Source organism: Zootoca vivipara, chromosome 2, assembly GCF_963506605.1.
Source record: "Zootoca vivipara chromosome 2, rZooViv1.1, whole genome shotgun sequence".
NCBI lineage: Eukaryota > Metazoa > Chordata > Lepidosauria > Squamata > Lacertidae > Zootoca > Zootoca vivipara.
In genome coordinates, this window is record NC_083277.1 from 122,459,613 (window position 1) to 122,483,203 (window position 23,591).

The 23,591-nt window shown below is 47.1% G+C and overlaps 2 protein-coding genes across 11 annotated transcripts in view; one reads left to right on the forward strand and one right to left on the reverse strand.

The window, feature by feature from the left end:
- Nucleotides 1-658: 658 nt before the first annotated feature.
- Nucleotides 659-13,581, reverse strand: IGFBP6 (insulin like growth factor binding protein 6). The gene is made up of 4 exons (XM_060272181.1): nt 12,617-13,581; nt 2,751-2,902; nt 1,964-2,083; nt 659-1,593 (listed from the first exon to the last, which is right to left on the reverse strand). Exons 1-4 carry the CDS (start codon nt 12,984-12,986, stop codon nt 1,480-1,482), a joined length of 756 nt encoding a protein of 251 aa, XP_060128164.1. The 5' UTR covers nt 12,987-13,581; the 3' UTR covers nt 659-1,479.
- A 9,030-nt stretch (nt 13,582-22,611) lies between these two features.
- SPRYD3 (SPRY domain containing 3) overlaps nt 22,612-23,591 on the forward strand; it is a 43,736-nt gene continuing 42,756 nt past the window's right edge. Inside the window, exon 1 of one of the 10 annotated variants that reach the window (XM_035102016.2) lies at nt 22,612-22,736. Coding sequence is in view for 4 of the 10 variants with exons in the window: in XM_060272184.1 (XP_060128167.1) it covers nt 23,141-23,170 (30 nt within the window). In the remaining 6 variants the exon portion in view is untranslated. The other 9 variants (XM_035102039.2, XM_035102002.2, XM_035102025.2 and 6 more) reach the window with 9 other exon arrangements.

Here is a 23,591-nt window from a genome sequence, read left to right on the forward strand (position 1 = left end):
TGACTTCAGTTTCCTTTTTGGCGAGTTCACGGGAGACTGATGCCACAAATGCATGGAGGAACAGAGCATGCTATTACCCTGTTTCTCCGAAAATAAGACGTAGCCATAAAATAAGCCATAGCAGGATTTTTAAGCATTCAAGGAATATAAACCATACCCTGAAAATAAGCCATAGTGATAGGCAGTTTAACCTTGTAGGTTAAACTACCATACTTAATAAATAAATAAAAATAAGACATCCCCTGAAAATAGGCCATAGTGGGTTTTTTGAGGAAAAATAAATATAAGACGGTGTCTTATTTTCGGAGAAACACAGTGTGTAAAGTAGCATCCACAGGGCTCCGCCTTGTAGAACCTGGACCTCTCAGAACTGATGGTAGCCTCCAAACGTACTTTATTTGCTACTAATTGTTTAGCAGACAGGTTTCCTGTGTAAACAATGTGGCAAGTTATGCTTAGGTGCAAACTATAATGGTTAAAATCCCCCACAAAAATGCTGGTGTAGTTCTAATTACCAGATGCAGTTATGACCTTTTCATCTTTTCCAAGCATTTCTTAGGGACAAGGATTATTTCTTGAGCTGAATCCTTTTTCATTGTTTGGTGCCAGGAGATTTTCAGAAGCCAAAGAAAAACCACTCTTTAGGACTAATAGCAAGCATGTTATATAGTCCTCAGATTTATTGAATCCAGTGCCAGTGAATCATACAGAATCCACCCCCTGCCCAATTAAAGCACATGGCAGAGAATAGGGGAAACCTAGGCAACCACAGACCCCCTCCATGTAGCTCTCCCCATGATCTGCTAGAGAAGAAGCTGTAAGGCAATATGATACAGAGGGCAGGCTAAGGACCAAGCAAGTTTTAGTGGAAAAAAGAACAACCACGAGTGTCCCAGTGCCCTGTACCATTTATCCCTTCCATGCTATCTCATTCTAATTCTAGGTGTTGGTAATGGTGTGAGGTTGCTGTTCTCATCCTTTCCCATTTCATAGTGCCCTTGTGGGCTCTCTATGGTCATCTGTTTTTACAAAGTTCTCTCCTTTCTCATTTTTCCTATTACTTCTAGCTTGGTAAAAAGCTTTAGTTCAGCCCTAGTTCTCCTCCCCACACCCAGTATCTGGCTACTCATGTCTCCCTACCGGCTTAGGACATAGGATGCATGCAACATCTACTAAAAGTAAAGCTGGCTTAGGTGCCAGCTTATCTTTGCAGTGCAACCACTGATAGCTTATCCAAGAAAACATCTTTAGCCAGAAGCCTCCTCTTGGCCCATGTTGTGATGCAGCCAGTCCAGGCTCCTCCACCCTTCTGTAAATTATCAGATGCAACAGCTGTTCCAAGGTTATTCCAGGGAATGCAAGGTCCCAGCAAGGCAGCAACAGCACAATAAGTTAAAAGCAAATATTTGCAACAGTTCTGGTAGAGAGATTCTTCCTGGACCAGCATCTCTGCTGCTGGAGCACTCTACTCCCAACTGCTCAGTCGACATTGGGAAGCAGGCAAAGGGGTTTTTCTTCCATACCCTCCAACCGGCGGCCTCTCTTATCCACACACCAGCACTGGCCTCTCTTCTGTCCCTTGGATGCCTGACACTGTAGGGGGGCAACGATGTTAGTGGAAGATAAGAAAACTGTGAAACAGCAGCTTCTCTAGCCCGTGGATGCAGGCAATTCCCCATTTGTGCGCGGTCGGCATGCGCAAGCCACTCTGGCTCTGCAATGGGGTAGGACGGAGTAGGGTGGGCTTACATGCATCCCACTTGCACGGTGCCTGGAGCACAACTACACAGTGGGAGAGACTGGATATTTTTAACATAAGATTCTGGTAGGAAAGTTGAAGCCAAAAGAACCAGAACACTAAACCAACTGAGAAATTACTCAGCTTACTACCGGTACTCAGAGTTATGGCTTGCTATAAAAGCCCAAGAGTAGCTCACTGCCTCCAAGCAACTTTTCAGTATACCTGCTTACGCCTGTAGAACCCTTTGGTGTCACAGTTGGGAATGAAGATGTCTTGACCATTCTGGTAAAGTGGGGCCTTCAACTCCTGCAAGATGGCTGCCAGGTGCCTGCGGCAAGGAGCCTGCCAAACAAACAGAAATAGGTCAGTAGTTGTGGGAACCTGTGGCCTCAGATGTTATTAGATCCCTCCTTTGGCCGCAGCCAGCATGGCCAATGGTGAGGGATGGTGGAAGTTGTAGCCTAACATCATCTGGAGAGCCACAGGTTCCCTGCTATTGGATTGACCAAAGAGCTACGTATGATACCCATAGGTGGACAGAAGCCAGAAGAGTCGAGCAGTATAGTCAGCCTGGGTTTAACAGTACTTTAAATACAAGTGTTTGGGCCTGCTTTACAAGTCAAGGGTTTATACAGAAGGCACTGTATAAAAATGCTAGCATGGCAGGGAGAGATATGCTGGCTTCCCGTATAGGGAGGAAGGCTGTGAGTGTGTTAAACCATGAGGAAGTGTTCAATTACGAGATCCTTCTCTGGCTTACTGAAAATATGCAATCCCAGAAAGATTACACCTCATGCTTTTCTGTAAGTAGGAATTTGGTGGTGTGAGGAGAGAGAGAGAGAAATAGAAGCAGACAGTTAAGAGCAATAATGTGCAGGCTCCACAGTTCTTCTAGCATCCCTTTCTTGTGCAGGAAAGTCTGTACAGAGCAGGAAGCCAGAATGCCAGCAGGGAAGCACAGTCCCTTCTTTCTCTGGGTGGGGAAGTACAGGCTGCTTGCTCCACGTACCATATCATGCTCCTGTTTGGTATCACTGCTCAGGGAGAGCTGCTGTAGTTGGGTTTTGCCAACTGTGACCTCTTGCAGTGGATCCTGGCTCTGTAACAGGAGAGGCTCTGCTGTTGATTGACCGGCATGGCGATTCTCCTCCCAACCATCACCTAGAGAGATGGAAACAGGCTTCAGCATTTCAGTCACCTTCTTAAAGAAGACAAGGGGAGGGAGGGAGGACCAGCTGCAGGACAGCAGTTCCCAAACTCTCTCCAGAGAACAATGCTGAAATATTGGATGTATCCATAGTCTCTTCCCAACAGAATATGAAAACAGAAGATGAATGGAACAGTCAGCCTCTGTTATTTCTATCAATATAACTGGTAACATTTACAACCACCCCCCACCCTGTGCAGGGGGTGTGATTAAGGATGCACTGCATGAACTGCAGCTGACTGGGTCTGAGGAATCCCAGAAGCCCAGCCCTGCCTTGAGTCCTGTAACTGGGCAAAAGGGAAGCAGGACACAGTAGGGATGTTAACTAAGCTGCCCTGCTGTTGAAAGAAACATATCTGCCCATTGTTCTGGAAGCTGATAAAAAAATACATGTGTGAAACCCATCTAGCATTAACTGCAAAGTAAATGTGCCTCTATGCCAGCTATCAAAAGTTGTGATCAGTGAGCAATACCTCTCTAAAGATGGTGGGATTTGCAACACAGCCAAAGACTTTGATTAGTTTCTCCTCCTTGACATTTCAGAGAACCCTTGCCTGGTATTTTGCCAGATGCAGCAACTGGGACATACTCTGCACTTAGTCAAAGAGCTGGAACAGACATTAGAAGCAGCTCATCCAGAAAAAAAACCCCTCAGCCATGAAGCTACACTGCCCTGAAAGGCACGTAGGATAAAAATGTAAGAAAGAAATGTACACTGGAAAGCACTGTTTTGCAAACACTGTTTTTCAAATAACCATTTGTCCATCTCCAGCCAAGAACTAGCAGTGTCCAAAGGATAAATTTTTTAAAGCTAATATTCTCCAGAAGGTAGTTTTGGAGGAATCTTAACAGTCACATGCATTTCCCATTTTTTAAACATATAAAAAATCCTAATCTAGTTATCCGTATCTCCTCCAGCCCCATGTTGTTGTCACTTGGGACAATAAGTGCTGAACACCTCAGTTCTCCCTTTGTGACCTCAACCAGAATGGAGGCTAGCTGAATTCACATCCACATATATTGTTGTCAATTTATGCTTTTCTGGGGAGGGGGGTCAGGACCTTACCCCAGTTCTGCTTTTTACTGTAGAATTTACAGAGGAAATAGATGTATAATGCAGCCTTTCTGTCCCCAAATTCCAGCCACTTACCATTTAAGTGAACATTTCTGTACACAAAAAGCACCTGAGACAAAAACCAACAACAACCAACCAACCAACCCAACCCAACCCTGTTTTTGTTGGGGGACTTTTTTCTCCCAGGCAGCTTTAATGTACTGGGGGGAAAGAAGGTTAAAAAGTCCCATTGGGGTTTTCGAACAAAAGCTGATTTAGGGACTGCAGAATTTTGCATAACTGACTGGCATCAGCAAGTCTGGAATAATGGAGAAACTCACCAAGTCTGGGCATGTCAAAGTAATAATGACAGATAATTTTAGTATTATTTGGAGCAGTTTTAATCATTATGAAGGAACATGGATTTTTCCCACCAGCGACAAAGCCATACTTAGAATCATAGAGTTTGGAAGAGACCACAAGGGCTATCCAGTCCAACCCCCTGCCAAGCAGGAAACACCCAACACTCTTTGGTGACAAATGTGACTATGCTGTTGCATTGACTTCATGTTGATCTATGTATTTGTCCTGAGGCATTGGTTAACTGAAAATGAAAACACTTTAAAAATCTGCCCAAAAGGCAGATCCAGGAAGCAGACTTAAGTGCCCTTCTGACACAACATGCATGGCTTGGTTTGGAACATCTCTGTAAGTTAATCCCTTTTAAAATATGTTTAATGCACCCCCACCTCCACCAACATGGCATTGAGGGTGGCCAGGAACTTCTAGGTTTCCCAGCTTCGACTTCAGACTTAAAGGAAAGCTCAGTGGGCAGGTTTAGTTGAGAAAACTGTTTGGCTCCACCATCCATGAGACCCAAGTGAAACAGACAGCTTCTAGTAGTCAATAATGAAGATGTAAAAATAGCTCTGCTAAAAAATTCTGCACATGAATGATAACACATGAATAATACAACACAATCATATACACATTACCCCTTACAGCAGCACACAGAGGACCTGAAGATTATCAGTGGTCATCTCTATAGACACATGCAGAGCACATTACAGATTGTGAGCATTGACAACCTGTGGATTTGCTCCACAGCTGACCACTGGCTCAGCTCTCAAATGAGACTTCTGCATTTTCCACACAGCTCCTCAAGGGGGCAGCAGAGTTTCCTTGCATCAACCCATTTCCTGTGAGGTCCTGTACTACTAGTAGCTCCAATTCAGTCTGGATTGTACATATAGCACCCTGGCTCAGTCAGTGGAGACCATTTAAGGCTACTGAAACGGCAGCAGCAGGAAGAAAGATGGACAAAACCTACTTAGTGGGCTATAATGACAAGTTCCACGCAGCACTGAAAGGCAAAACAGGTTCCAGCCATAAAATATTAGCATGTTTATGGAGGCTACATCCATATTTATTAGAGAGCATGATGAATCTAAAAACTCAGGGTGCTTGTAGGCTGCCCAGTCACATACATGTTTAACTCAGAAGCAATTCACAGCGATCAGTGGGACTTGCTTTCTAAGGATGAGTAGAATTGCAGTCTTATCCTGGAAAACTCCACTGGTGTCAGAAATGGGGCTTCCTGGCTGTGAAATGCTAAACCATTTTCACCAGTGATTAACCCAGGATGCTGCATCAGTGTCAGGCTTTGGAGAATCAGCTTCCTCCACTGTGGCCGTAAATGAGCAGATCAAATGAAAGGGAATTCTTACCAGTTAGTTTCTTTAAGAAACACAGTGAAGGACAAAATAAAGCATCTAACCAGAATGGTGTGCTCCCAATTAAGGTCACTCCCCCCTCCGTCCCTATTAATCTACGTCACTCCTATGTTTTGTAATCTGAGTTTGTAGCCTCTGTGCTTTCTGTTTTGCCACTTTCTGAGCTCTCTGGGACTTTGGGGGAGGAGGGGTGGATAGTACCCAGAGACTGTCAATCTGTTAACTCTCTCTCTTCTCTCTTCTAGTGTTCCTTCTGCTAGCTGTTCCCCATCCAGTATTTCCCAGCTTCTGCCTTCTGAACTATGCCCCTCTGCAAACCACTGTTCCAAATCTATAGTGTCCTCCTGCTCCTGGGAAGATTCAGGATCGGGGGTGGTGGTGGTGGCTCCCACCATTCTTCCTTAGTGCAGCCCTCCTCAGGACAGTCCCTGACAATCAGCAAGTTATCCACAGGATAAATTTACCCAGGTGGTTTGATCAAATGGAATAAAGGTTCAATCAATTAGCTACAAAGCCCCACTTAGCCTAGCATAAACAGCAGGCAGATGTTGGTTAAGTGTTTTCCTAACTGCAAAAACAAGGCATGGGTAAAATGGCAAAATAGGAAGAGAGATGTATGCATGAGTTACTGAAGGTCCCATTCAGACTCACAACTGGTCTAGACTCTACACTGCTTTCATCTTTCAAAAACTACTTTTGCACTAATAGGGTCTAAAAGTTTGATATTAAAAAGCTGGATTTTTTTAGTATTCCAAAGGATTTGTTGGATATTGCTCTCTAAGTCAGCTTCTGCAACTCATGACCATACAGTAAAATAGTGTTCCTAAATTTTGACCACTTGTGCAATCCTCTGCATGTTTACTTGGACATTAAAACTCTTTAAGTGTTTAAGGATGTTTATTCCCCAAATAAGGATTGCAGCTTGAAATGCAGGTTTATTCTGATTTCCAAACAATGTTTGGCTGTAGTAAATGTTTCTGAGCAAGGTTTGATGCTCCTCCTCCTTAGAATGTCAGGCTACAAGTGTATTACAAGGACAGAAAGCTGTCATAAATTCATGAAACAATGTTCAATGCTACATTTGTAATGTAAAAAACTGATTTCTCACTTTTGAGTTTGTCGAACTGCCAAGAGGCCTGAATAAGGTTGCCATTTAAAATATTTTAAAGTAGGAGGTGGAGGAAGATGCACTCAGTGCCTCTTAATCATCAGGACAGTGGCATTCAGTGCTTCTTAGTCATCAGGAGCGGAGTGAATTTTACAGGCTCAACACAAGCAGTTCTCCAACCACAATCCCTCAGCAGAGGGAAGGATTTGGCATGGTCTCCACACCTCCAATATCCCTTCTTACATCTGGATTTTATTTTGAGAAGAGAATGACAATTTATTGCACAAGCCATTTGAGGGACACGCTGACCACAATTCCTTGCTGCCAACTGTGGTTTTCATCTTCTCCATATTAACAAACTGTAAGAGATCTTTTTTATTTTTATATCAGCCAGAACAACTGAGGCACCTGTTTTGCATGTTCAGTGCCAAGCTAAGCTCAAATCTGCATACCTTCTACAAAATGATGATAAAGGAACTAGACATTACGCTGGAAATCCATTGCACTGGAAGTGCTACCAAGCTAGCTGTTTTCTCCAGAATTTACATAACTTGCTCACTTGGGAATGTTGGAGAATCCAGATGATGTTGGTATGACATCATTCTGTTCCAGTGTTCTCTCCGTTGTCCTTTTGACTTTATAGGCCTAGTTCACTGCAAATTGTCTGACGTTTAGTACAATCCTAGTGCTATCCTCAACTCACCCAGCACAGAGGTTTGCTCCATGAGGCAGCTGTTGCTAAGGCTGGCAAACACCAACATTTCTGTATTTCTTGGTTGCACTGCCACCATTATTGCCCCTGCATCTATGGAGCTCTATCGAAAAAGGTGAGAATTCTGCATATCACCTGTTCAGGAGAGCAAAATAGAATAGATTCAGACCTGCTACTTTTCCTCCCAAACAGCTGAAAGGCAGGATTTTAATCTGCAACCGTCATTTTTTAAAAAATGTTAAAGACCATGGGCTTCCCATATTAATTTGTCTGTGCTTTAAAATCTTCTGCTGATGTTCATTCTCCAGGTACCTCCTTTATCAGATATTTGCTATTCAACAGCAAGGGAGAGGGCTTTCTCAGCAGTGGGACCCCAGTTATAGAATGCCCTCCCTAAAGAGGCTCGGCTTCCACTAATACTGCAGTCTTTCCCGTGCCAGCCAACATTTTTATTCACACAGGCATTTTAAATTTTTTGTTTTATTATCATTTTATGCTATAAACCGATTGTATGCCACTCTGAAATCCAAATGAGTTGAATGGCAGCAAATAAATGTTTTAATAAATAAGACCACGGAGTGGGGTGGTGGTGGAGGCAATGTCAGGGCCATATGCCAGGAATCAGGGTGTATGGCAGGCATCCCCAAACTGCGGCCCTCCAGATGTTTTGGCCTACAACTCCCATGATCCCTAGCTAACAGGACCAATGGTTGGGGAAGATGGGAATTGTAGTCCAAAACATCTAGAGGGCCGCAGTTTGGGGATGCCTGGTGTATGGGATGTTAGGAGAGGGATAGTACCTCTGGTAGGGGACCCGCCGTGCTCCTTCTGAGTTAGTTTGCCTACTTTTGGTCCCCACCCTGCACTCAGCTCTCTCGCCTGTGGCTCCTAGAAGCTGTCGGCATGTGACAGCAGCAGCCACACCCTGGGAACGGCTTCGATTGGCCAGCTAAACCAGGTGAGGGGAGCCGATGGGTGTCAGACCCTTGGCAATTTAGGGACTTCCCCTGCATGTGAAAACAGGGTCAGGTGGATTGAATGCATGAGACTGATAGTGGGTCCAGTGGTCAAGAAGGCAGTTTCTGCAAGTGCTGAAGAGGGAAGTGAGGGGCAGGTGGGGTTTTGTCAAACCTGAGAAGGGAGCCCATCTAGGAGAAGGAAAACTCCGGTCCTAAACCTCTGCTGCCTTGGGAGCAGAGGCATTTTTTTGGGGGGGTCCTGTAGCCCCAAGCACAATTTTGTGAGGGGGCACAACCTACAGCAGGCTCCTTTGATCAGAGCCTGACTGAGCGAGAAGCAGCTGTGCCTTGGCTGTGGCACTCATGCCTGTCTGCAACTCAGCCCTGGGTCAGGCCTGACCCAGAGAAGGAGAGCAGAAGGAGAGTGGGCAGCAGCTCCCCCCCTTCTCCCCTGGACTGTGGCACCTGGGAGGGCACCCTCCAGCCCCAGCCCCCCTGGGGGCGCACCCTGTGCAGTGCAGCCATACACTCTGCCACTGCTTGTGAGATACCTTCAGGAGAAGGAAACGGCTATGGAGTTTTTGTTGTTTAGTCGTTTAGTCGTGTCCGACTCTTCGTGACCCCATGGACCAGAGCACGCCAGGCACTCCTGTCTTGCACTGCCTCCCGCAGTTTGGTCAAACTCATGTTCGTAGCTTCGAGACCACTGTCCAACCATCTTGTCCTCTGTCGTCCCCTTCTCCTAGTGCCCTCAATCTTTCCCAACATTAGGGTCTTTTCCAAGGATTCTTCTCTTCTCATGAGGTGGCCAAAGTATTGGAGCCTCAGCTTCACAATCTGTCCTTCCAGGGAGCGCTCAGGGCTGATTTCCTTAAGAATGGATAGGTTTGATCTTCTTGCAGTCCATGGGACTCTCAAGAGTCTCCTCCAGCACCATAATTCAAAAGCATCAATTCTTCGGCGATCAGCCTTCTTTATGGTCCAGCTCTCACTTCCATACATCACTACTGGGAAAACCATAGCTTTAACTATATGGACCTTTGTCGGCAAGGTGATGTCTCTGCTTTTTAAGATGCTGTCTAGGTTTGTCATTGCTTTTCTCCCAAGAAGCAGGCGTCTTTTAATTTCGTGACTGCTGTCACCATCTGCAGTGATCAAGGAGCCCAAGAAAGTAAAATCTCTCACTGCCTCCATTTCTTCCCCTTCTATTTGCCAGGAGGTGATGGGACCAGTGGCCATGATCTTGGTTTTTTTGATGTTGAGCTTCAGACCATATTTTGCGCTCTCCTCTTTCACCCTCATTAAAAGGTTCTTTAATTCCTCCTCACTTTCTGCCATCAAGGTTGTGTCATCTGCATATCTGAGGTTGTTGATATTTCTTCCAGCAATCTTAATTCCAGCTTGGGATTCATCTAGTCCAGCCTTTCGCATGATGAATTCTGCATATAAGTTAAATAAGCAGGGGGACAATATACAACCTTGTCGTACTCCTTTCCCAATTTTGAACCAATCAGTTGTTCCATATCCAGTTCTAACTGTAGCTTCTTGTCTGTGGAGTACCCCTACAGAAATCCACATTTGGATGGTACCTTGTATGCCTTCTGGCAACTCCTGCAGCCCAGCTGGTGCCAAACATATTCCTTTGGACCACATCAGTGAGGCAGAGAGGGAGTTTGCCCAGGACCTCCAGACACACTGCTCAGGCTTGCGCCCTGAGGAGGTCACTTCCGTGCTACTAATGCAGTGGCTGATTTCATCTCTCAAGACAGATGGATGCCATCAGAAGCCAGGAATCTCATGGCCTGATGAGCCAGGAGATTGAATGGACGAGACTGACAGTGGGTCCAATGGTCAAGAAGGCAATTTCTGCAAGTGCTGAAGAGGGAAGTGAGGGGCAGCCTCGGCTGTTTCCATGGATTGGATGTGTTCAACTTCAGAGAGCATCAGGAACAGAAGGAAGTAAGAATGCACAGTATCAGCCTCATTATATGCAGTATAAGCCTCTGGACTGGCCAGGCCAGGCCTATATACTAGAGCCAAGGTTAAATCCCTGGTCAAAAGAAACAGTCCCTGTTGCACTTTCAGGATCCAGGTTAACTGCTTACTTGTTGTCCCAGGGAGCCTGGGAGTTGGATAATAGACCAAAATCTGCATTCTGGTCTGACTAGTTATAGACCCCAGCTGGTCCTGAGCAAGATTTTTGAAAAAAGAAAATGCAGGGCCAGCTTCTCTCTTTGTCCACGGCTCTCTGCGTGTTGTCACAACACAAAGGATAAGAGCCAAATTTTGCTGGTTAAAAGAAGTACCCATGTGAGTTGCCCAGCATCTTCCCATCATGTGGCAGAATGGCTCCTTTTCAGCTTGCTAGAGGAAAAGCAAAACCAAGGACACTTGCAAGTAATCCAGTTTGCAGATTGCGGCTCATTTCATGCAATCAAAGAAAACAGACTGTTGTCGGCAAGGGCCCAGGAAGCAAGCAAAAACGTGTTTTCAGAGGTTGTGCTCCTGTGCAGAGTCAGGCACACTGCCAGACATGCTCACATCTCCTCCTCTCCTGTTGCCACAGATCAGTACTAGCATTTCAAGAGTTGTGAGGCACAGTGTCCTTAAATCACAAGTCTAATCATAAATCCAACTCATAAAGTAGGTTCGTGACAAGGAGCTGCCAGATCCAAACTTTACTTGCACAGTATATTAGTTTTATAGAGTTGAAGCCCAGCCTCTTCTTCCCAGGGTTCCTCTGTCCACCACACAAAACTAGTGGATTCTTGCAGTCTACAAAGGGAAGCCATAAAGAACTGTTTGAGAACCCTCCCCAGAGAGAACAGAAGGTGCACCTCCAGGTGGGTAGAGATGATTTTGCAGTCTTCTTCCTGCAAGACAAGGTTTGGCACTGCACCCACTACTAGACTGAGCGAAAGGTGACTCAGGCCTGGCATGAGAGATTCTCAAGGGTGTGCGTCACAAGTCTAGGGATACTGCAGATTCTCCCCATCCCATCCCAAAATGTTCCTGACAGTTTTGTCCAGCAAACACTGATCTCCTCTATGGCCTTAAGGTATTCATTCCCAAACCTGAGGAGCTGCTTTCACAACAGCCCTTTCACACCCTTTTGACCTAACCAATTTCAGGGGTGATCCCTGGTGTTTATACCTGGGTTGGAGGGGCTATGGAGGCTTCTAGTCCTCAGGATGCATATTGTTAGGTCCAAGTTACCAGAGAGGTATCAAAATGTTTCCAAAGTTGGAACAAAACATGAGCAAAGAACTCAAAGCACACACATTTCAAAAGTATCTACTCCCGCTGCACAAACATGATTCTAAATCAAGTAACTAATTCAGATTCAAATTCTGTAGTTTAAGCAGGCACACAGGAAAAAAATCTATGAGCCCTTGTGGCTATTATGCTTCAAGGCTAGAAAGAGAAGCACCCAGCATTCGCTACCCAACACCTGAAAGACTTCCCTTCCCTTTCTGACCTTGAATGTACATTTTCACAATCTTCAATTTTGTTTGGGGCATAGAGACTGCTTATATTAATATATAGGTTTAAATCAGACTGTGTGGACTATTTTCATTCTTAATGTGAGCTGGCGATGTTTCTTCTTGTCTTTACTGTATTTGCAAAATTAAACAAACACAAAGAAAGAACACTTGAATCCCACAGTGGGAGAGCAGGGAGAGGAGAGCTGACAGTTTCACTCCATCACCTTCGCTGCCCGCAATCCTATGGCTCTTTACTTGGGAGTAAATCCCAGTGTGTTCAATAGGGTTTTTGCTCCCTTTGCGCTGAGGATCTTACATGTGGAACTCGATGAACGGCTAAGTCATCTCCTGCATCCAATATGCCCCCAACCCCCCTTTATAGTTCCTCACCCTCCATACTTTATGATCACTTGCATGGCAATCTTGGCCCCGCGATATTTCATAGGATAGAATTGCAGAGTTGCAAGGGACCCCGCAGGGTCATCTAGTCTAACCCCCCCCCATGCAGGACTCTCTACCAAAGCACCAAGCCGCCTTTTGCGCCACCTCGCTTCCACGTTTCTGCTCCGGGCTCGCTCAAGCCCGCTTGCAAGGCGCGGGCCCTCCACTGCACTCACCTGCCGCGGGCGCCGCCTTCGTCTGGTTCCGGCCGCCGCCTCCTGCCACGCAGACCCCCTGGCCGCGGAGCAAGGCGTGCAGCGGAGTGCGCTCGCCGGGCCGAGGGACGCAGCGCAAGCCTGGCGCGCAGCCCGGGGTGTAGACGCCGCACGACTCGCCCAGTGCCCGCGCGTCGCAGCCCTTCTCGTCGCAAAGAGCCTGGGCGTCCCTGTCGAGGGATGCGCGGCCGCCCACCGACGCCGCGGAAGCGCAAGCGGCGCTGGGGTGGCCCTCGGCAGCGCCGCCGCCTCCTGGTCGCCCTCCTGCCGCTGCCGCCTCGGTCAGCAAGAGAAGCAGCAGCGCCGTCTCCAAGCAGCAAGCCGGGAGCATGGTTGTCCGCAGGGCGCCCGATGCCGGAGCCGCTTCCCGGTCAGAGCCTCTCGAGCGCCGCGCGGCAGCCCTTAAATGCGTGCAGCGCCCAGCGCCAGCCCCCGAGTTGCCGGCCTCCTTCCGCGCCAGGTGTGCAGCCTGCCCGGCTGGAAGGGCGCCAGCCAGCGGGGTGTGGCTGCGGGCTACCGCGAGTTGGCTGGCAGCTGGGGGCCACCCCACCCCACTGCACCGCACCCCGCCGCCGCCTATAATGATCGAGGCTTGGCGGCGCGCTTCCAGGCGCACTTCGCTGCGCGGGAGCCCCGTCCAACTCCCGGCGGAGGCTGCCTTCGGAGGAAGCGCGCGCGCCAAGCGCCCAGTTCTGCATATTGGGGGCTGCCTTACGAGCAAGCCGCTGAAAACCTGTGCGGCGTCGTGCTGAATTAGGAATTGGAGAAAAGACCCCACTTCAGAATCCGGCGTAGCTGGGGAGGGGCGCACACACACACCGCGGGGAGCGGCACTTATCGCACTCGAGCCTCGCGTTTCACCCAGGAGTGACGAGGCTCCGCGCTGCCCGAGAGGGCACCCTGGCGCTTGCGTCTGCCCGCTGCCTCCCTCTCAGGCTGCCGCCCTACAGCTGAGCGGGAGGTGGGGGGCGGACTCCCTGCAGGCCCCTCGCTACTCAAAGCAACGCGGGCCTGCAGGGATACTGGCGCGCCCTGGCCGGTCCTGCCCCAGGGCGCCCAAGCGGCTAGCTACGTCACTGCTTATACAGGTGAAACTCGGAAAATTAGAATATCGTCGAAAAGTGCATTTATTTCAGTAATGCAACTTATTATTTTTTACTTTTAATTTTTACAAATGCTTTCTTTTGGAAATTCCACAGTAATAAAACAAATACAGTTACAATAATACAAAAATAAACATTGCCATTACATTTCATTAATTACATTCCATTTATCATTGACCCGCCTAACAACAAAGAATTACAATTACAACAAATAAAGGCTTGACATATCTTGCTTTGCATGTCATGCATCTCTCTCATATATTGGTTTCACCTTTTAAGTTGCGTTACTGAAATGCACTTTTCGACAATATTCTAATTTTCCGAGTTTCACCTGTATACGCTGCGAAGCGCTCTTTCTCGATCCAGCCCACCTTGCGGGGGGTGGAAACGGGGAAGAGTGGATGGAATGGTTAAATAAGAAGGAATCATGTCTAGAATGGGCCTACAAAGCAGCATCCTTCTGCACACTTGCTACAGAGGAAGGTCACCTCCCCCACTTTAAAGAACTTCCTTCAAAGTAAACATGGACACGAATCCCGCTGCAGCTTCTCAACTTCTGAACCTAGGCAGCATGGAGACCCCATGTGCATGCACGTTCACATGCATGGGTGTAGCCAAGGGGGTGCAAGGGGGGTAGCTGCCTCTCCTTAAATCAAGTAAATAAATAGAAATACTTAACTGACGGATTGCATTGCAGATATCTCGGTTCTCCCACCCCCCAACATAAAGCCTGCTCCCCTTTAAATAAATACTGGCTATTCCCATGTTCACAGGAAAATCCCATTCTGTTCAATTAATCATCAGTAAATGCAACAGAAGTATTGCTTTGGAATTCCAGGCAATCAGAATTTGGCTTGGTTTTTAGAACAAAAGTAAAAAAAAACACAAATCTCATTCTTAAAGCAGAATATTTTATCATTTAGAACATATCCACATGCACCCACACATTTAACCTTTTTAAATTTGAAGAGTAAGGCAAAGATAACAGTCCCAAGTCGCAGTCAAAATAACTTGCTGCAGTGGAAGGAACCCAAAAGCCCAATCTAGCCTGTTTTGAAATAAAAGCTAAGATGCAAATTCAGCAATTATGCTATTGGTGTCTATCTCACCCACCTGAGCAACAGCCCAGTGGATTAGAACACTGACAGTGCTATCTACTCAGAAGTAAATCCCATAAAGCTGAATGGGGCTTTCTTTCCAGATAAAAGAGGATAGCATTGCAGTGCAATATTCCCATTTTGTTTGTGGGAAAAACAGAATGAGAAATTCTTGCCTGAAGCAGTTTTGGTTTCTCATGTTAGAGAACACAATAATCAGCCATTGGAAAATACTGACTTTTATCTGATGGGAGTGCCACGTTCCCTCCCCTCACATTAGTCCCTGTACCTTAAAACATCCAAAATGATAAAAAAAAATTAACAAGAGGCTCTGTTTTCCTCCATGAAGGTTTTGTGAAATTGCAACTTTCAAGTCATGTGGCAGTGAAGTCGAGGTACCGGTACTTCTGAGCCTTCAACTGTGCTGAATGACTGGTGTGTTAAAGGCATGCAGCTTGCAAACTGTGATCAGGAACACTTTACCTATTGGATTTCTGCCTGTCACAAAGCTGTTAAATGCATGGGGTTGGGGAAGAGAGACAGGAGTTTCAACCTGAGTGCTTGTTTGTGGTTATAACTAACCATCAGTTAGTGGGAATAAATTGCTGACACTTGTAACATCTGTGTGCTGAAGGATGATAATTAGGTATCAGGGCATTACAACCACAAAATCGAAGCATAAGGCTTGAACGAATTTATTTTCCCCCTTTTATTTCATGCTCTTTCCTCTTTTCCTGCAATTCTCCAGTTCAGCTCCTTTCTCTGCAGCTGTGCAAACCACCTTTTAAAATCTGCTCCTGTGCCTTTAACAGCAGGCTGAATCTTCTGGGTATGGAAATATGTGGCAGGAGCTTTGGCTGCAATCCTAACCATGTCTGTGGGTCTTACTGCCAGATCAGTGGGTTAGGATTGCAGAGCTTGTGTGTCTGCTCAAGGTGAGTCTTTACCAGAGCTCAGTTGAGCTTACTCCTAAGTAAATGTAATTTGATGTCATTTACCTCCAAACATGTCCCACTATGTTCATTGGGTCTTCCTGGAATGTGCATAAAAGATAGGTTAAGACACACTAGTGAAAGTTGTCCCTTTTTAACTTAGGACTTCTGGGTTACCGATTTAGGCATGGGCTGCAATTTAACTGACACCCACTCATTTGTCTAAGAAGGTCAAGGCAGAATACACGGGGTTACCTTGCTTTTACCCTCACAACAACCCTGCAAAGTAGGTTAGGCTGAGAGTTAGAGGAGTCCGCCTCCCTAACTCCTCCTGTTTGACTTAATGTAATTATTTGGGGATGATGTCGAAACTATTTCCAAACAAAAGCCGGCAATGAGCAAAAACTTCCCTGCTCAGGGCCCTTTTGTGTGTCCCCTTTTTGGGGGGGGAGGGGAAGAGATTGGCTCTTCCTTCCACTCTTAAAATTTTATTCTGTTTGGATCCAGGCAGAATGCTTGGAATACTTAAAGTTTCCAGTCCATCTCTGTTGTGTAATTCAATTGCCCAGCTATTTCCCTTCTTGGCTGGTTCTTTCCAAAAACATGACATCCATCACTTGGGTTGTTTTTGAAAAGTTGCTCTTAAGACTTAGTGTTCCTGCTTGGCAAGCACTTACAATGTACAGGGGATGAGGAACCCTTTGGTTGCATTACCTGTTCTGTGTGGGGAGTGAATAAAGCTAAGTGGTTAGAGCGGAAGAGAATATCCTTCTGCATAAGTTTTGTATATAATAATGTGTATAAGATCTGCAAGAATTTCTGACTAACAATCCATTAGGTTGCTGAAAAAAAGAATGTTTGGGGGGAAACCAGGAGTGGAATTTTGTGTGAAAGGATTTGTGACCTTGGTTTCTTTTGGTACCCATCACAAATTCCTGGGGTGAGCTTGTGTTCAGCTGCACCCTGTTCCTGAATTCTCAGCACATGTTTGTCTGCCTGAGTCACTACTTTGCTTCTGGCTTTGCTTGATGGATCTTGGGATCCATAGCCAAAGGAGAGCCTGGTAGTCTGCCCACTAAGGGCCATCTAGGTCCGCATCTAGGTCCCAGATGCTTCTGGGAAAAAGCCCACGAACAGGACATGTAAGAAACAACCCTCCTCCTGTCCTTTGTACTTGGCATTTGGTATTCAGTGGAGTACTGCCTCCAGGGGAATCTTGCAGTCTTCACCACTGATTAAGGCTGCCAACTGATCAGAAAAATGCAGCTTTGGCTGCTTGTGCACCTTCAGACACCAGTTTGCATAATGTTTCGCAGCATGGAGATTAAATATTATCACCTGCTAATGTTTGTCTGGACATCTGGCTGCTGTTAAAGAAACTGGGACTAGCAAAATGGTGGCAATCCTTGGGAGCAGCACACAGCTGGATTCAGGGAGATAGGATGCAATAGAAGACATGGCTCTAAAATAGGGCTGTCAGATAACAGCCCAACTGGTTCCTGTGCCTTTTGAGAGGTTTGCTCTCAATAATTAGGTAAAGCTTTTCATGGCATGAAACATAAATCACTTGCGAATGGCTCCAGGTCAAGCTGCAGACATAACCAACAAGGTGCCTTTCCAAATGGTATTGAATTCCCAATTTCCATCAGCCCCAACCAAAATGGCCAATGATCAGGGATGATGGGAGTTAGAATCAAACAACACTGAGTTAAACGGGTACAGGAGCTACAGGAGCCACCTTAAAAGTTGGCAGCCTTGTGCTAGTACCTCTAGTCCAGGTGCCAGCAAACTTTTCCATCGGGGGGGGGGGCAGTCTGCTGTCCCTCAGACCTTGTGGGGGGCTGGACTATATTTTGAAAAATATAATTACCCTCAGGCCGGTCCCGCAGCTGCCTCTGGACCTGGAGGAGGAACGCACTCTGCATGCACTCAGGAGCGCGTCTCGGCGGCACCTGCTCATTGGCGTTGTTGACGAGCAGCAGCTGCTCCATTGGCCCGTCCCCACGGAGCTCCCAGGCGCGCCAAGCTCCGAGTGAAGTGTTGTGTATTGAGTCAAAGGATTTTATTACTATTGTTTGTATTTGCATTAGGGTAAAGTAACTGCCTTTTGGTTCCAGAAGGTACAGCTACTATTGGTTCACTTAAGCTGCTGTATTTGGATCCTCTGTCTTATTGGTTTCCTCCAAAAGGCAGCACTGTGATTGCCTGATATTGTTCCCTCCAAAATGAATCCCTTTCTAGTTAGTCCCCCGTCCCTATAAATGTAGCTTTCCTCTCCTCAGAGCTCAGTCTTGTTTGCTTTAATAAAGAAGTGTTACTAGAGAACTGTTTCCAGCATATTATGTCAAGAGAGCTGAAATCACAAACCCCACACCACAACATGAAGCGCCACGACATGCTTGTCATGATGCCCATGGCGTAGCCCAGACCTGCCACCCGCCTGCCAGCCTCTCCATCCTCAGCCGTGATCAGCGAGGCTTCGGATTGGTTGCAGGCCGTGCCAGCATCGTGGAAGTCAGTCCCCATGTGATGAGGCGTCCGCAGCGCGCGGGAACTGACCGACCGAGCAGCAGGGTCCGTGGGGCAGATTTACCGTGTTGTATGAGCCTGGGGGGCAACATCCAGCCCCCGGGCCTTAGTTTGCCAACCCCTGCTCTAGTCCTTGTGCAGAGGAGGGAATATTGGCAGATGCAGTTTGACATGTTGGAGTCTGTTGGCAGAAGTGGGAAAAGCTGCAGGTACCCACATGTTCTCTTCTGCCCTTTACTGAATTCAGTCACCTTATAGAGGCTCTGCAAAAGGATGGCACCCTTTAAAGCTAAAGCTATCTTTCAAACTCCTTTTACTCTGCATGTTGCTCTTGCACAATCAGAAAAGATCATCACATCCCTGTGAGTGCACATGCCCTTTTATAGCCTTATAACAGACCTTTGCAGCAGCCTTTTTGCACTCCCATAGGCAAAATTCCAGAGGAATCTCTGCTCTTGACTTTTGGCACTTGATCGCCCATGTACCGGGAAGGAGATGCAGCTCTCAGGAGTCTAATGGAATGCTCCCTGACCTACGGAAAGGGAGAAGGCAGACAAGATGTAATTTTCAGGAATGACCCTTGGAATGGCAGCCTCTGCTCTCCCCTGGTGGAGTGGCAGCGTTGTTATTGGGCCCAGGAGAAAAAGGGCTGGGGAAAACTCATGGGGTGGGTGGTGCCAAGGCTGTGTTGGAAGCTCATCAGGAATTCTATAGCAGCGTCTCCCAACCTGGTGCTTTCCAGATGTTTGTTCAACAACAACTTCCACCAGCCTCAGCCAGCATGCCCAGTGGTCAGGGATGATGGGAGTGCTAGTCCAGCAACATCTGGAGGACAGCATGTTGGGGATGGCTGCTTTGTAGTGATCCTTAACCCTTCTGGGACTTGGCCTGTTCAGGGCTGCTGATGGTTTGTGGCCAACAGTTAAGACCAGGCATCCCCCAACTGTGGCCCTCCAGATGTTTTGACCTACAACTCCCATGACCCCTAGCTAACAGGACCAGTGGTCAGGGATGATGGGAATTGTAGTCCAAAACATCTGGAGGGCTGAAGTTTGGGGAAGCCTGGTTAAGACTTTGCTTACAGAAGGAGGTGTGCTAAAAAAAGAAAGAAAGACATATAGCCTTGTCCTGTTCTTTTAGCTTCTTTATTGTGTATATATATATATACAATAACCAGCACTTCAGGGTGCTTGCCAGAGGGTTGCATGTTGTTTTTGAAAGCTAATAAGGTTGAGTAAAAAAAATTCTGTTACCATGAGGGTGAAAGCTTTAATAGTTTTTGTTCATTGTTTTCATTTTTTAAAAGTGAAAAAGCACTATTACCCCATTAAAAATGAAAATAAATAATAGAAGGAAACCAGTGATTAAATCTCCACTCCCACTGCACCTGGAACAGAATCTCATAGTAGGGCATTTAAAGTGGCTCATTAAGACACTTTTCATTACTTAAGTCTCCCAATGAAGTCAACATAGAGTAACAAAATAGGCGGGCCCTGCAAACAGGAAATCTTAAACATTGGAAAGGGGATTTATACATAAAGTAAACATTAAAGAAGGTTCTTGGTTATGTGGAAGAGCATTGCTGGACAGGACAGTGCAGCACTATATTAAGCACCCTGTGAAACCTCCATTTTAATTGTACTTCGAGCAAATTATAGAATAGCAATGCTACATCAGCGAAGACAGGGCTACAGTGCAGAAACAACAGTGGGCAAAATTTTGCTTCTGCATTCCTGGCGGAAAGCCAAGGAACAGAGAACTATAGCGAAATGACCCAAGGTCATAAAAGAGCTGAAAATAGAGCAAATTACCTGCATGTAATGAGTCTGGCTTCATTTCTGCAGGATATGTATTCCTCCCTCCCTCTTAAGTTACAATTCACTTATGCACCAGAAAGCATGGAAATATTAAGTTAAGGTGCCCGCCTTCACTTCCGCAGTAGGTTGACAATAACTTCCACCGTGTATTGTACTCACAATTTATTCCGCATGCACTCATACTTTCCCTTGGTCTTCCAACTTCAGTATTCTTCACCTGCTGATTGGTGGCAACACTGTTGGGGTTGGTGATCTATCACACTTTAATAGGATGTCTGTTTTTGCATCCTCAATGATGTTCAAGGGCAAGGAGCCTGTTTCCCTCCAGATGCTGTTAAATTACAGCTCCCATCATCTTACAGGGCCTTCCTTTCATCTGTTTCAAGCCTCTCAGTGGGCTGTTGGAAGAGGTGCTGTTAACGAACAGTGGTTATTGATTGGATCCTTTATTTAATGATTGACAGCTATTGCACTCTAGGGATAAAGGCTGCTGCCTCAGTGAAAGAATTTCCCCCCCAGGTTTATGCTGCTAGATGGTGCACATCCAGCTTCTAAACTTTGGAACTGGGGTCCCCTTATGCTCCTTGCACTTTCTGAGCTCTGCAGCACTGTGACGTGTCCTTCCTTTACCCAGGATAAGCTCCCAGTTCTGCTATCCTTGCCTCTGAGGTTTGGTGAGTTAAAAACGGCTGTAGAGCTTCAAGTGGTACTACTGCTGAAGTTCAGATAGACTGCTCCTGTTCAGTGCTGTTCAACTCCCCAGCCAAAAACAACTTCCTGGCAGCTGCTGCCAAGTATCATAATCTAATTTTCTCTCCACCCTCATCAATGTTAAATGGCAGAATGCCCTTTACTGTGGAAGGCTGCAAGGAGAAGGCTATTGGAAACCTGCAAATGATGTACTCTGTCCTGACTACACCTCTAAGCAAACAGATGTTTGGCTTTTTACCTACCATCTTGAAAACAGGCTTAATTGTACTTTTTATAGTATAACACAGGCATCCCCAAACTTCGGCCCTCCAGATGTTTTGGCCTACAATTCCCATGATCCCTAGCTAACAGGACAAGTGGTCAGGGAAGATGGGAATTGTAGTCCAAAACATCTGGAGGGCCGAAGTTTGGGGGTGCCTGGTATAACTCATTCAGAGCAGGGCCTACCAAGATTTCCTTTGGAATTTTCTCCTCACTTTACAGCATGTCCACCCCACAAGTATCAGTTCTACATCAATTTTATTTTTGCGAATCGGCAGTGACAGAGCATATGCTTTGCATACAAAAACTCATAGGTTCAATCTCTGGTATTTACTTGGCAGGGTGGAAACTTCTGCTTAAAATCCTGCAGATGAGCCAGTGATCCGACTGGTTATAAAGGACCTTCCTCTCTACCCCTCCCCTTCCCCCTGAGAACCCAGACTGAGTACTGTATTGCACTTTTGTGAAAGTTCTGTGATAGTTCTCTGGTTAAGAAATCCTGCTCCTGCACAGAACTTCAGTTCCCATCCAAGGGTCCTCCTAGGGAACAGGAATCAGTATTAAACCAGTTCAAATCTTTCATGTAGATATGCCAGATCATATCTGGAGCATGAGGATGATGATGATTGCCCCCCTTTCCCCCAAACAGGGACTCAAGGCGACTTACAGATAAAAACAACAGATAAAACAGGGAAAAGCCTACGATATATGTACAGTCATACCTCAGTTTAAGTACGCCTCGGTTTGAGTACTTTCAGTTTAAGTACTCTGCGGACCCGTCTAGAACGGATTAATCCACTTTCCATTACTTTCAGTGGGAAAGTTCGCTTCAGGTTAAGTATGCTTCAGGTTAAGTACGGACTTCCAGAACCAATTACTGTACTTGGCAGCCATCTGTCTGTCTCAGCAATGGAAGAGTGCAATATCAGAGATAAAGTCAAACTGTTGCATCACCTGCTGTGGCTATAGAGAGAGACCAATACAGGAGAGGCATGTTTTATTGCAGCTGGGGCAGAGGAAGGTGTCTGGATTTGTTGCTTCAGATGCACCATGCCGTGATTTGGAGCGTATGAGTGGCCATTTAAAGGAAAATCCCTCCACTGCCCGGATAGCTCAGTAGCGCTTCATATTTTTGATGTGAGAGTTGAAGTGCATGACTAGATGTGTCAGCCAGCTCATTTGGGTCGAGCGCGGTGCCGATAATGCCAAGGGCACGGCTCGATTCCCACACCTCCAGATTCCCTCAGGGATCACGTCCAACTGCACGATTCTACAGCAATAACAACCTCTGGCGGCGGCGGCGGCGCTTCCCTGCTTACGTCACAGTCGCGCTCGCTCAGCCTTCTTAAAAAAACGCGCCAACGTTCGCGGGAAACGACGTCACGCCCCCCCCATTCCTACCTCCTTTTCCTCGCAAGCGAGGAGCCGGCGTGAGGCGGGGCGAAGCTTTGCGACGCGGCGAACAGGGCGGCGAGCGAGGAAGCGTGAGAGGGAAGGCGGGCCCACGGAGCCCGGATGTTGGCTGGGCGGCAGGAGACGCGAGGCGGAGAGGAGGAAGCGGCAGCGGCCGGAGGGAGAGGCGAGCGCGGGGAGGGGCGGGGCCCATGGAGGGAGACCGAGGGCGTCTCGGGGTAAGGGCTGCCGGCGGGGGGCGGGCGCCCCCTTCCCCCTCTCCCCTGTGGGGCGGGCGCTGCGTGACATCCCTGGCTGGGAGGGAGGCAGCGAGGAGAAACTCCGGGTGAGTTTCCAGGCGCCTGGCGTCGAAGCGGCCCAGCTGCGCTCAGGGGCGAAGGGCAGGCCCTCTGCATGTATCGCAGAAGCACTGTTGCTGCTGCTGCTGCCGCCCCCTCCTCCTTCTCGGGGGTGGCGGGGCTGAGCCCCCCCCCTTGCGTGACATCGAAGGTCCCGCGTGGGAAGGAAGCCGTGCGCGGCGGGGGCGGAGCCTATTTGAACCCTCGTCGCCTGGCTCCTCCCTCCAGGAAGGGCTTCTGAAGCGGCGGCGTTGTCGCCCCACACCCTCCCCGCGAGGTGGGAAATGCGGCCGGCCTGCTCAGGAGGCTCCTGGGTGAGCTTCGTCTCCAAGGAGAGGGGCTTCTCACTGCTCTCCCTGTGCTCTGGCCTTGATGTCTGCCCGGGGTGGGAGAGGATGGGCCTCGGAATGCCTCAGTAGAGCGGGCTGGGTTTTTCAGCTTTCAAATTCCGAAAAGGAGGGGTGCTAAAAAGTAGTGATATGACTTGGCAGCTCAAAAGATACTTTGGTCATTTAGTTTTGTGTGTAGAATTGCATAGAACTCATTTTAAATGATTGCTAAGTACTTGCAGTTACATTATATGTTATATGTTATTATTTAGCATTGTGTGACGTTGTCAGAAGGTGTTTTCCAAAAGCAGTTACCTGTACAGTAATGTACTTCTTTATCAAACATATCAAGCTAAATGTTGCCCAACCACACAGAAAATAGCAAATTTGAATTCCTCACAGCTAA

Coding starts and splice junctions, on each gene's coding strand:
- IGFBP6 (XM_060272181.1), bottom strand. CDS start 12,986: ATGCTCCCGGCTTGCTGCTTGGAGACGGCGCTGCTGCTTCTCTTGCTG. Junction 2,903..12,616: donor GAAGGCGGCGCCCGCGGCAG/GTGAGTGCAGTG, acceptor CCATCTCTCTAG/GTGATGGTTGGGAGGAGAAT. Junction 1,594..1,963: donor GGTTCTACAGGCGTAAGCAG/GTATACTGAAAA, acceptor GCCCCCCTACAG/TGTCAGGCATCCAAGGGACA.